The 14,450-nt window shown below is 45.1% G+C and overlaps 1 protein-coding gene across 1 annotated transcript in view; it reads left to right on the top strand.

The window, feature by feature from the left end:
- Positions 1 to 14,450, top strand: part of SF3A2 (splicing factor 3a subunit 2) — a 142,114-nt gene that overhangs the window by 84,806 nt on the left and 42,858 nt on the right. The window contains exon 8 of the mRNA XM_063914788.1: positions 6,513 to 6,581. Within this exon, the coding sequence (XP_063770858.1) occupies positions 6,513 to 6,581 (69 nt within the window). The remainder of the gene's footprint in view (positions 1 to 6,512; positions 6,582 to 14,450) is intronic.

Raw genomic sequence — 14,450 nt, 5'->3', positions numbered from 1 at the left:
AGATTCTGTGTACTGGGAATGGGGGGTCCTGCTTCGGGGTCCAAGTGGGAGGGCCTTTATGCTCGTAGTATTTGTGCCCTGGCCAAAGTGTGCATTGCGCGGTCATGGATGGCCCCGCGTTGCCCTTCTGTAACAGCCTTTAAGGCTCTGGTTAATGATACTCTCCTTAAAGACCGCTATGTATACATGAAAAATAATCTCATTTCCAAATATGAGAAAATATGGTCCCCTTGGACTACCTCTGTATACTCCTCTCCTGCCCTTGCGCTATGAGAGTACTGCGCCCTGAGGGCGGTGTGGGTCCTAGGTTCATACAAGGCCAGGTCGTGATATTAATCATTATTTCATATACCTCACCTTTTGTATTGTAATACTGCTCCCTGATGTTTTTTCTTTCTTTTTCTTTCTTTTTCTTTCTTTTTCTTTCTTTTTCTTTCTTTTTCTTTCTTTTCTTTCTTTTCTTTCTTTTCTTTCTTTCTTTCTTTTCTTTCTTTTCTTTACCTTTCTTTCTTTTCTTTCTTTTCTTTACTTTTCTTTCTTTCTTTCTTTCTTTCTTTCTTTCTTTCTTTCTTTCTTTCTTTCTTTCTTTCTTTCTTTCTTTCTTTCTTTCTTTCTTTCTTTCTTTCTTTCTTTCTTTCTTTCTTTCTTTCTTTCCTTTTCTTTTCTTTTCTTTTCTTTTCTTTTCTTTTCTTTCTTTGTTCTAGAAATTTCTGTAGGCTATGTTACGGCCTACTAGTTGGAGTTGCAATTGGTAAATGACTGGGGAGAAAATTTAAAATGTTTAATATGTGAGTTATGACCTGTTTACAGACATTATATATTTTTTTTTTCCTTTTTTTGCACCGTGAGCTTAGTAATAGTATGGGAAAAATTGTACATGTGACGTAATGTACCTTATTTTTCGAGATCACGTATGCTGGAAACTGCTGCATTGCCTGTACTGAATTACTCGATTTTCCCATGTCTATTGATATGTCTGTATTGGTGATCCTTTTTTGAATAAATAAACTCTATTTAAAAAAAACAAACTTGTAAGCATCATGATTGAGAGATGCGCACCAAGCAAAGTAGGAATTCCAGACCCTATGATAAATCCGAGCCGAAACCAGTTTACGGGCCTTCAACATAGTTTGAATGACCGCCTCAGAAAATCCTTTGGCCCTCAGAACTGAAGCTTCAAGAGCCACGCCGTCAAAGCTAGCCGGGCCAAATCCTGGTATACACAAAGGCCCTGAACGAGGAGGTCGGGACGTTGCGGAAGTAGAAGAGACTCTCTAACGAGAGACCCTGTAGGTCTGAGAAACAATGCCGTCTGGGCCATGCTGGAGCGCTTGGGGGCTGTACTGGATTCAAGTTTTCAGAGAGTAATTTTACCTCTGAACAAGATATCCAAGGTTCAGTCAAGGATTCAGGACTTGTTACACAGTCAAAAGGTATCCATTCACGCAGCAATGCACGTGATCGGTTTGATGGTGTCAACATTCGACATGGTGGAGTATGCACAATTCCACTCGAGGCCTCTGCAGCGTCTGATTCTTGCCAAATGGAATGGGTTGCATCAGATGATAAAAACACAGACTATGGTTCTTATGATAGAAGTAAGAAGGTCATTAGCCTGGTGGCTACAGACATCCCATCTGGACAAGGGGAGACCCTTTTGGATATCAGATTGGGAAATTCTGATGACAGACGCCAGTCTCCAGGGCTGGGGAGCAGTGTCGGTAAGGCTGTGTTTTTCAGGGGCAATGGACCAAGAAAGAAAGTTGCCTGCCAATAAATATATTGGAACTTTGGGCCATATACATGGCACTGATTCAGGCAAAGGACATTCTTCGGGGGAAAACCAGTCCAGATCAGCTCGGACAATGCGACGGCAATAGCGTACCTCAACCATTAGGGAGGAACTCAGCCGAAAAGCGATAAAGGAGGTAAGTTACATACTAAAGTGGGCAGAACTTCATCATCCAGCCTTGTTAGCAGTGTTCGTTCCGGGAGTCCTAAACTGGGAAGCGGACTTTCTCATTCGACACGCCATTCAGGCAAACGAATGGGCTCTACACCCGGAGGTCTTCCAGACTAGTAGACAAGTGGGGGTTGCCAGAGAGAGATCACATGGCATCCCGGCTGAACAACAAAGTGCTCGCATACGGGTCAAGAACAAAGGATCCCAGAGCGATCTTTGTGGATGCCCTGTCTGTGAGATGGGATTTTCATCTGGCTTATGTATTTCCTCCAATCACCTTATTACCCAGAGTGGTGAAAAAGATAAAGCAAGGAAAAGGTGCCGTGATACTAATAGCTCCGGCTTGGCCTAGAAGTCATTGGTACACAGATCTGCAGAGGATGTCGATGGATGTTCCACTTGTGCTCACTCAACGTCCAGATCTACTGATGCAGGGTCCTTGTTATCACAGACATCTGGATCGACTGTTTTTGACGGCGTGGCTCTTGAAACCTCTATCTTGGAGTCAAGAGGATTCTCGGAACAGGTCATTCAAACTATGCTCACAGCAAGGAAACCCTCCTCAGCTCGCATTTATCACCGAATATGGCAAACCTAATTCATTGGTGCAGTGAATGGAAAATGGGCCCAAGTCTTTCAGAGTTTCCATGGTCTTCGCATTCCTTCAGGCAGTAATGGATAAAGGTTTGAAGGTGGCTTCCTTGAGAGTGTAAAGTGTCGGCATTGACTTTATGGTTCCAAAAGAAAATTGCCAATTTACAGGATTTGCGTACTTTTTTTCCAGGGAATGCTGCGCATTCAACCTCCTTTTGTTCCTCCTACAGTGCCTTGGGACTTAAGTCTAGTCCTAAAAGCCCTTCAAGTTGCCCCGTTTGAACCACTTAATAAAGTGGATCTTAAATGGTTGACAGCTAAAGTTCTCTTTCTACTGGCTATGGCGTCGGCTAGAAGAGTATCAGATTTAGGGGCATTATCATGTCATTCCCCATTTCTGATTTTTTTTTTTTATCCAGATAAAGCAGTTCTCAGAACTAGATCTGGGTGTCTTCCGAAGGTGGTGTCTAAATTCCACCTTAATGAAGAAATTGTAGTCCCGGCTTTCCAGGTACCGGGCCTTTCTGCGGGAAATGCATCGCTGGACGTGGTCCATGCATTAAGGATCTACGTGGATCGTACCAGTGCCATCAGAAAGACAGATTCTTTCTTCATTCTCTACGGATTTCACAAGAGGATGGTCTGCTGATAAGCAGACCCTGGCAAGATGGCTTCGGACGACAATTTCAGAAGCATATTCTCAGGCTGATCTCCCTGTTCCGGCTAATGTCTCTGCTCACTCTACTTGTAAGGTAGGTCCATCATGGGCAGCACAACGTGGTGCTTCAGCAGAACAGATATGTAAGGCAGCCACATGGTCTTCCATTAACACATTCATTAGACATTACGCCTTGGATACCTTTGCCTCTCATGACGCTGAATTCGGGCGAAGGATTCTCCTGTCTAGTCAGTAGCGTCCCCACCACTAAATTGCTTTTGGAAATCCCATTGTTATCCTGTTGATAACCTCTGGACCCTGCCGGAGAAATATACGTTATGGTAAGAACTTACCGTTGATAACGGTATTTCTCCTAAGTCCACATGTTCCACAGTGATCCCACCCTGACGCACCTGATTTGAGGATCCTTTTACTCACTAACCTCTTCCTTCTTGTACAGAAGTGTGTGCATGTGTGTTCTTATTGCCTGATTAGGGCTATCTATGATGCTCCTGCCTTGAGCTTTGGAATACAACTGATTTGCCTGAGCAAGGAGGCGGGGATAAATGGACGGGCCCGTTGCATGCTGGGAGGCCGGAAAAGCTTTGACCGATTGGTGCAAATCTGCTGTCGCTTCATCATATCCCATTGTTATCCTGTGGACTTGGGAGAAATGCCGTTATCAACTGTAAGTTCTTACCATAACGTATATTTTTGAGAAACCAGTGGCGCCATTGCCAGATGACAAGGCAGATCAACTGAAACCACTAACCTGCTATCGAAACAATGTGCTTGTCTCATTCCATGCCGTTGATAGCTGATCTCAATGAATCAAATTTAAACCTGAACATTGAGTGTCTTCAGACTCAAATGGGTATAAAGTAACCCATTTGGTTTTCAAACCAAAACCAGTATTGAATAAAAAAACATCCCCATTGTTCCTTAATGGCACTAGTGTAACATCTGCAGTGAGTCATGTGTGAAAGACTTGTGACATGGCCTGGCTTTTTCACATCCATAAGGAAAAAAACATTTTAATCCCTGAGGAGATTGATGCATGCCCAAATGTTCAGCTGAGATTGCAATACAAACATGCTCCCTGACTGCAAGAATTCTGAAAGAGTTGCTCTGATCACCAGGTGCTACATAAATAGATTTAGAAATGGTCTTGCATTTTCTTTCCATACCTTTCATAAGAGGTGCAGCATTTTGTTCTGTATCGTGTTACTGTAATTTGTTTTTCTCTCGATCCCGTAATGTGCAGTGCTAGAAAATAAGCGGGCACTCTGTAATAAAGGATAACAATTAAAGGCATCCACACAAGGTGAAATGTCTCATTTATCCATTGGTAAAGGGATAAACAGTCTTTTACATGCATGTTACCGGAAACATACTGGGGTTTGGCCTAAGCTCGCAGAGCAATTCTTTTAATTGCATAGAAGAAAATTATTTTTTCATCTTAAACAGTATATCACCAGACTTTGCTGATTCCTCGCTGTGCTGGATTTGTAGTACCCTACAGACTGTTAGCATTAAGTTATCCACCACATGCCAACTTTCAGAGTCCTTGCCAAACAGTGAGGAATTGTCTACGTCTGATTCCTCAGCTTGAGAGGACACTCGGAATCAGGCAAATCCTCTGAACCGGATTTAAGGAGTTCTCTAGAATCCTCTCTAAAGAGGAGGAAACTTTTACCAGATCTTGAACTAATTTAGCCAAAATTTGCGTCCAAACTAGCTTATCTTGTGGCATCACTAAGTGCACTGCCAAGCCTTGGCTATATGCATTGAGATGTATTGGGTCATTTTCTGGAGATTCAGTGAAAGAGGGGGAGGGGCAGGTCCCTTTGCTTACAGCGGGGGAGTTAATACCAATCTCTGGGAGGTCGGAAATAAGACTGCTAGATTTTTAGCGCTATCTCTATGGAGTGGAATAGATGCACATCTCATAGGCTAAACATAAGAGGCCTGATTCAGATGTGGTTGGAGTAGCTATTGCTGCTGCTTACATGGAAGCAGCAGTGATAGCACTTGTATGTTAATGAAGCACGAGGCTTGTATTGTGGAGCCGAGCTGCATCAGGTGCAACATTGGTTCATCTGCAACGTTCATCTGCCACCGCAGATACAACAAAGAGGCCAAGAGATCTCCGTCCTCTGACGGAGATTCTGGCCCCGTCCCTCCCCAAAAATGGCAGTGACATGCCTCCGTTTTGGGAAACTGAGGATGGTCTCAACCCCCAAGTATTATCAGACTATCAATCACTGACAGTCCGATGCCGAACTGTGTGCTGCGTCTCATACCCGTACTGCACATGTACAAAATACCGAATATCTGAACTATGTGGCATGCATGGCACAAGGGTTGGGTTATGAATTAGGCCCAAGGTGTCTCCATCTGACAGTTTAGCACAGTGTTTTTCAACTCATGGCACACTGACCAAGATTTTAAAAATGCTAAGACACACCATTGTTTGTACACTATTGGCCTCCAGAGAAAAAAGCAGGCTGGCAGGACATCAATGCAGCTTGCGTGACCTATGTCACACTGCTGCGTCTTGATATGTCAAGGCCCGTGCTCACCTGAGCCTCCCAGAAGAGCCCAGCGCTGCCTGGTCCGGCACTTGTACTGAAGGCAGTGCTGACTGCCGCAGCACAGGAGTTGGAAAACAGTGGCTTAGCATGATACTATGCATAAGTATAAAAAGTCACAGATAAAGTCCCACCAGTCCTAGATCACTCTTTACACTACATAATTGTAAAAAGAGCAGGGAAATATCCAGTACACAAAAGGAAAAACAAAGGATCATTATACACATATTCCGCTGAAATTGTGCAGAAATGTAAGGATGCAGTCTCAGCCCAGCTAACAGTAATTCCTTACAGCTGGGGACACCTAGGACAGACTGATCTTCCGTACACAGCAGAAATCAGTCAGGAGGAGCTATTTATGCTGACTGAGTTCTGTATTCCATGCAGAGGGGGATGTTTGAGAGATAGGAGTATAAAGTTCTAATATCTGAATAATAAACAAATGAGGAGTGTGCAGCTTTATATAACATTCCATTCCGCATACTCCACAAAGTTTTGCAATATGGTACAAATACGGTAGTAAAACAGAACTATCAATTAACCAAACAGTAACAAGCCCTGTTCGCAATCTTACAATCTATAGCTGACAAATAGTCGTATTTACACAGAAAATATTCCTGCTTTAGATAATCCCCAGGAAGATGTACTAAAGCTACACTAATGATAGGCATAATTAATGATTACTCTGCCTTTTGCCTCCTTTCAGGTCCCAAGCAGGGAGATTGACAAGGTTGAAGGGAAGTTCTGGACACACTGGAACAGAGAAACTAAGCAGGTAACAAAGACAACATGTGTAGCATCATTATTCCCATGGTGCCATGGTTGTCATCCAGATATCAGCTGTATATCTGGCCATACACCGAACCAACTTTCCTCCAATAATCCAATGTATGGGAGCAATGACAATCAGCCTTTTGCTTCCAAAAGCCAGAGAACGTTTAATTTGAACAACTCTTATTTAAACAACTGGTCCGAACAACAGTTTTTCTGTTTTCCAATGTTTGGGAGGAAAGTTGGTCTGGTGTATGGCCAGCTTAGTTGTAGTCAAGGAAAAGTTGCATAGGACTCAGCAGTTTTACCTGTTAATTGTTCATTATATTTTTCCCTTTTAGAGGTATACAGTATATCCCTTTAAGCAAGGCTGGTGAGACACAGGACCATGGGATTGCAGGATGGGCTGGAGTTTGGCACTTAAACTACAGTAACTTTAAATCCAAATTCTTCCCCTCTGCAACCCCAGCATGCCAGTTTCTTTTAGGTGCCTCGGGAGATAGGGCACAATCTTTTTCTATTTCCATCGGGGCGCAGGTAAGAGCATTCTCGCAGAGGAATTTCCCAATTTAGTCGAGGTGGCTCCTGTAATTGAGGCTATTAAACACATCCTGAAACTCACTGAGGATGAGTCTGAGCCATTTGCAAAGAAAACTGACGTTTCTAAGCGACAAAAGATAATCTGATGGTGTGTATGTATGTATGTATGTGTGTATGTATGTATGTATGTATGTATGTATGTATATATATATATATATCTCCCCCCTCCAAAGGATGCAGGCACTCAGAGACTTAACAAATGCACAAATTATTGTATTTAGGTCTTACGTTTGCATCTTTTGGAGGGGTTATCTATACTACATGGTGGAGCCCCTGAGCAGCTGGAGTGGTCTGTACGAGTGCCAGCAGACTGTCGATAAATACAGGTTGAGTATCCCATATCCGAATATTCCGAAATACGGGCTTTTTTGAGTGAGATAGTGAAACCTTTGTTTTTTGATGGCTCAATGTACACAAACTTTGTTTAATACACCAAGTTATTAAAACTATTGTATTAAATGACCTTCAGGCTGTGTGTATAAGGTGTATATGAAACCTAAATGAATTGTGTGAATGTACACACACTTTGTTCAATGCACAAAGTTACAAAAAATATTGGCTAAAATGACCTTCCGGCTATGCTTATAAGGTGTATATGTAACATAAATGCATTCTGTGCTTAGATTTAGGTCCTATCACCATGATAAGGTGTATATGTAACATAAATGCATTCTGTGCTTAGATTTAGGTCCTATCACCATCTGTGCTTAGCTTTAGGTCCTATCACCATGGATAATGGATAAGGGGTACTCAACCTGTATATACACACATATATATATATATATATATATTTTCTCATACGTCCTAGAGGATGCTGGGGACGACATCAAGACCATGGGTTATAGACGGGATCCGAAGGAGACATGGACACTGTGAACTGGCTCCTCCCTCTATGCCCCTCCTCCAGACCTCAGTTTTAGAAATGTGCCCAGGCAGACTGGATGCACTCTGAGGAGCTCTACTGAGTTTCTCTGAAAAGACTTATGTAAGGTTTCTTATTTTCAGGGAGATCTGCTGGCATCAGACTCCCTGCTTCGTGGGACTGAGGGGGCAGAAGCAGAACCAACTTCCTAAAGAGTTTCATGGCTCTGCTTCTGGCTGACAGGACACCATTAGCTCCTGAAGGGTACTGAACGCTAGCCGTGTCTAGATGCTCACTCCCACAGCACGCTGTCACCACCCTCGCAGAGCCAGAAGTCAGAAGACAGGTGAGTGTGAGAAGAATGATCTTCAATCAAGTAAGTGGCGGCTGGCGGGAGTGCAGCGCGCCATTGCTGCCCACACACAGGCACTGCAGGGCGCGGGGGGAGCGGCGCCCTGGGCAGCAAGAAAATACCTCAAACTGGCTAAAAGGGGGCATAAGATGCCGCTGGCACAGCCCTACCCCCGCCAGTATAAATATTAGGAGTTTATACTGCGTGTAAGGATGCGCCATTGCGGGGGCGGAGCTTCTTCCTCAGGCAGCCAGCACACTGCTCAGCGCCATTTTCTCTCTCTCCTCAGGCTGCAGAGAACACGCTGGTCCTCTCCTCCACTTCTGACAAGTACAGGGTGCTATTAAGGGGGGGCACAAAGCGATTGTGGTGCATTTAATAGTGTATTTTACTATTTAAAAGCGCTGTTGGGCTGTGGGCATACTGTGTTCACAGGCAATACTGGTGCTGGGATTGTGAACTGGCTGCTCCTATCCTGTGTCCCTCTGACATATTTTACTGTGGGTCTGTCCCCAAAATAAGTCTCAGTGTGTGTGAGTGTGCTGTACACGTCTGAGGCAGGGAGTTCCTCCCTGGAGGAAGCCATTTTAGGGACACAGAGTTGTAATGTGGTGGCGCTACCCGCACACCAAGAGCCTGCATGGGTGAAAGAGATACGTGACAGTATGCATCTGATTAACCGTAGATTGGATAAGTCTGAATCTAAGGCTGTATGCTGGAGAAAATCTGTGGAAGATGTGATTTTTCAGGATGCTGTTATTCCTTATGCGAGCGGCCCCTCTGGGTCACATAAGAGACCATTTGCAAATGTTGTAAACACTGATACCGACACGGACTCTGATTCTTGTGTCGACGATAGTGAATCCAGAGAGATAGATCATAAATTGTCAAAAAGTATACAATATATGATTGTGGCTATAAGGGACGTGTTGGAGGGTACAGAAACCACTCCTGTACCTCAGGAGAAGGCTTATTTATGTAAGGAAAAGAAATCCAAAGTCATGTTCCCTCCTTCACACAAACTAAATGCTCTGTTTGAAGGGATGTGGGTGAATCCTGATTAAAAAAAAAATTGTATTCCCAAAAGGATTCACATAGCTTACCCTTTCCCGGCTGAGAACAGGAATAAATGGGAGTCAGTGCACTTTCCAGGTTGACAAAGAAGGTGATTCTCCCTGCTCCTGGCACGGCTTCTCTTAAAGAGCCGGCAGACCGCAAAATGGAAACAACATTGAAATCCATTTGTTACCAATGGTACACTGCTCAGGCCCACTATTGCCAGCGCATGGGTGAGTCGCGCTATTGAAAAATGGTCAGAAAGCGTGTCATCAGAAATTGACACGATTGATAAAGATGAGATACTCCTTAAGTTAGGGAATATCAAGGACGCTGCCGCCTACATGCTGGAAGCAATGAAGGATATTGGACTCTTGAGTTCACAAGCCGCTGCCATGGCAGTATCGGCTAGGCGGGCGTTGTGGATTCGCCAGTGGAACGCGGATGCAGATTCCAAAAGAAACATGGAGGCGCTCCCATATAAAGGTGAGGCCTTATTTGGCGATGGCCTGGATGCGTTAGTCTCGACGGCTACTGCAGGTAAGTCGACATTTTTGCCCTCTGCGCCTGCACCGGCAAAAAAGACCTATCACCCGCAAATGCAGTCCTTTCGGCCCAATAAATAAAAAAGACGAGAGGTTCCCTCTTCTTTGCAGGTAAGGGAAGGGTAAAAAAAGGCCACAGCGGCTCCAGGTTCCCAAGAGCAGAAGTCTACCCCTACTTCTGCCAAATCCTCAGCATGACACTGGAACTCCCTTGCGGGAGGCCACTCGGGTGGGGGCACTTCTCAAACTCTTTAGCCAGGGTTGGATTCTGTCTGGCCTGGATCCCTGGGTGTTGCAAATAGTATCCCAGGGATACAAACTGGAGTTTCAAGACGTTCCTCCATGGCGATTTTTCAAATCGACCTTGCCAGTTTCTCCGCCAGAAAGAGAAGCAGTAACAGCGGCAATGCCATTGTCACAGCAAGGGCGGGGTTTTTATTCAAGCCTCTTTGTTGTTCCGAAGCCGGACGGCTCGTCAGACCGATCCTAAATCTGAAAGATCTGAATTGCTACCTGAGAAGGTTCAAGTTCAAGATGGAATCACTTCGGGCGGTGATTGCCAGTCTGGTGTCAGTGGACATAAAGGATGCTTACCTGCATGTTCCCATTTATCCTTCTCACCAGGCTTATCTGAGATTCGCAGTTCAGGATTGCCATTACCAATTCTAGACGTTACCTTTCGGTCTCTCCACGGCGCCGAGGGTATTCACCAAGGTGATGGCGGAGATGATAGTCCTCCTTCGTCAGAAAGGAGTCAATATAATTCCTTATCTGGACGATCTCCTGATCAAGGCGAGATCCAGGGAGCAGTTGTTACGAAACATATCACTCTTTGTCAATACTCCAACAACACGGGTGGATCATAAATTACCCAAAGTCACAATTGGAACCGACGACAAGGTTGTCTTTCCTCGGGATGATTCTGGACACAGAAGTTGAGAGTATTTCTTCCACTGGAAAAGGCTCTGGAAATCCAGAAAATGGTAAAACCGATATTGAAACCATCGAGTGTGTCGATCCATCAGTGCATTCGGTTGTAGGGGAAGATGGTGGCGGCCTAAGAGGCCATACAGTTTGGCAGGTTCCATGCCAGAGTATTCCAGTGGGACCCGTTGGACAAGTGGTCGGGGTCACACCTACACATGCACCGAAAGATAATCTGTCGTCAAAAACCAGGATTTCGCTCCTGTGGTGGTTGCACAGCTCTCACCTGCTAAAGGGACGCAGGTTCGGGATTCAGGACTGGGACTGCAAGTCTCCGAGGCGGGGGAGCAGTCTCTCAGGGAGAAAACTTCCAGGGACGTTGGTCACATCAGGAAGCCTGCCTTCACATAAATGTGCTGGAGCTAAGAGCCATTTACAACGGCCTTCAACAAGCGGTACATCTTCTTAAAGACCGTCCCGTACAGATCAAGGCGGACAATGTAACAGCAGTCGCATACATAAACAGGCAGGGCGGAACGAAAAGCAGAGCGGCAATGGCAGAGGCGACAAAAATCCACCGCTGGGCAGAAAAACATCTACAAGCTCTGTCGGCAATATTCATTCCGGGAGTAGACAACTGGGAAGCAGACTTCCTCAGCAGACACGATCTCCATCCAGGAGAGTGGGGCTTCCACCAAGAAGTCTTCGCAGAGGTGACAAGTCTTTGGGGAGTTCCTCAAATAGACATGATGGCGTCTTGTCTCAACAAGAAGCTTCAGAGATACTGTTCCAGGTCGAGAGACCCTCAAGCAGTATCAGTGGATGCACTGGTGACCCAGTGGGTTTTTCCGTCAGTGTATGTCTTCCCTCCACTTCCGCTGATCCCAAAAGTACTCAGGATCATAAGGAAAACAAAGGTTCGAGCAATCTTCAGTGCCCCAGGCTGGCCAAGGAGGGCTTGGTACCCAGATCTTCAGGAGTTGCTCATAGAAGATCCTCTTCCTCCTCGAGAGGACCTGCTGCAGCAGGGGCCGTGCGTGTACCAAGACTTACCGCGGCTACGTTTGACGGCATGGCTGTTGAGCGCCGTATCCTAGCCAGGAAGGGTATTCCCAAGGAAGTCATCCCCACCCTTATTCAGGCCAGAAAGGGAGTAACGTCAAAACATTACCACCGTATTTGGAGAAAATATGTGTCTTGGTGTGAATCCAAGAAAGCTCCTACGGAAGAGTTTCACTTAGGGCGTTTCTCCATTTTTTGCAGGATGGTGTGGAGGCGGGCCTCCGATTGGGATCAATCAAGGTCCAGATTTCGGCCAGGTCAGTGTTCTTCCAAAAACAATTGGCCTCTCTTCCAGAGGTTCAGACCTTCGTGAAAGGGGTTCTGCACATCCAGCCTCCAGTGGCACCATGGGACCTTAATGTGATATTGCAGTTCCTTCAATCGGATTGGTTTGAGCCTCTACAAAAGATAGAGTTGAAGTTTCTCACTTGGAAAGTGGTGATGCTTTTGGCTTTGGCATCTGCAAGACGGGTGTCTGAATTGGTGGCCTTGTCTCACAAGAGCCCTTACCTGATCTTCCATGAAGATAGGGCAGAGTTGAGGACTCAATAACATTTTCTTCCGAAGGTGGTTTCATCTTTCCACATAAACCAACCTATTGTTGTGTCAGTAGTTACTGACACATTCACTGATTCCAAATCTCTAGATGTGGTTAGAGCTTTGAAAATCTATGTTGCTAGAACGGCTCGTATACGGAAAACAGAGTCTCTGTTTTGTCCTGTATGCTCACAACATTATTGGATGTCCTGCTTCCAAGCAGACTATTGCACGTTGGATCAGAAATACGATTCAGCAAGCTCATACTACGGTTGGATTGCAGTTACAGACGTCGGTAAAGGCCCACTCCACTAGGAAGGTGGGCTCATCCTGGGCGGCTGCCCGGGGGGTCTCTGCATTACAACTCTGCCGAGCAGCTACTTGGTCAGGGTCAAACACATTTGCTAAGTTCTACAAGTTTGACACCTTGGCCGAGGAGGACCTAAAGTTTGGTCAATCGGTGCTGCAGGGTCATCCGCACTTTCCCGCCCGTACTGGAGCTTTGGTATAGACCTCATGGTCTTGATGTCGTCCCCAGCATCCTCTAGGACGTAGGATTTTGATACCTACCGGTAAATCTTTTTCTCCTAGTCCGTAGAGGATGCTGGGCGCCCGTCCCAGTGTGTACTTTACCTGCAGTTTAGTTATGAGATTTACACAAGTTGTGTTATCTTAGTTTTCAGCATGTTGCTGCAATTGGTTCATGCCTGTTGGCGTGTGTTATGTTGCATGCCATGTGTGCGTCGTGGTTGAGGGTGTTGGTAGATATCTCGCCACTAATTTAAGTAATAATTTTCCTCGAAAAGTGTCAGTCTCCCTGGGCACAGTTCCTACAACCGAGGTCTGGAGGAGGGGCATAGAGGGAGGAGCCAGTTCACACCCAATGAAAAGTCTTTAGAGTGCCCATGTCTCCTGCGTATCCCGTCTATACCCCATCGTCTTGATGTCGTCCCCAGCATCCTCTACGGACTAGGAGAAAAGGATTTACCGGTAGGCATCAAAATCCATATCTATATATATATATATCTATATATATATATATATATATATATATATATATATATATATATATATATATATATATATATATATATATATATATATATACATATATACATACATACATACATACATACATACATACATACATACATACATACATACATAGAACCCAGCACTCACCAAGGTAAACTCACTTATCCTCAACAATTCAATAAATAAATGATGGGGGTTTAGTTGGTGGATTGGCCAATGCACGGAAGCCTGCATACCGATTTTCAAGGTACCCCACCTTCATGCAGGTCCTACACTATCACAGAGTCTTAAAACCTGACTACTTCACTGCTGCATCATCTGCCTGCTAGATGTAATGTGTACCTGCCACAGACTTTATGGCTTTTAAAGGCACACTAGTCACCTATTGCACTGGCTCAAAGATGATTGCTAAAGAACAGCTGAGACAGGTTCAGGATAATAAAGTCCACACAGGGGTGCATGAGAAAGCTAGTGGCCACGGTTAATAAGAGCTAACAATAGATTAACCCCTTCATATACACACAGAGGAAAAACCACAGCACTCACCACACCAGAAGCGGGGCACAGCTATGCACTTACCACTCACAGGGTGGGGTGCATGTAACACTGCACTCTCCACCACAGAAGCGGGGTACACAGCTGTACTTACCACTCACAGGGCGGGGTGCATGTAGCCCATGACCACATCGCTCTAATAAATACAAACAGAGAACCCAGCACTCACCAAGGTAAACTCACTTATCCTCGCCCTGTGAGTGGTAAGTACAGCTGTGTACCCCGCTTCTGTGGTGGAGAGTGCAGTGTTACATGCACCCCACCCTGTGAGTGGTAAGTGCATAGCTGTGCCCCGCTTCTGGTGTGGTGAGTGCTGTGGTTTTTCCTCTGTGTGTATATGAAGGG

Source organism: Pseudophryne corroboree, chromosome 1 (genome assembly GCF_028390025.1).
Source record: "Pseudophryne corroboree isolate aPseCor3 chromosome 1, aPseCor3.hap2, whole genome shotgun sequence".
Lineage (NCBI taxonomy): Eukaryota > Metazoa > Chordata > Amphibia > Anura > Myobatrachidae > Pseudophryne > Pseudophryne corroboree.
This window is presented reverse-complemented; position numbering and strand designations above follow the sequence as displayed.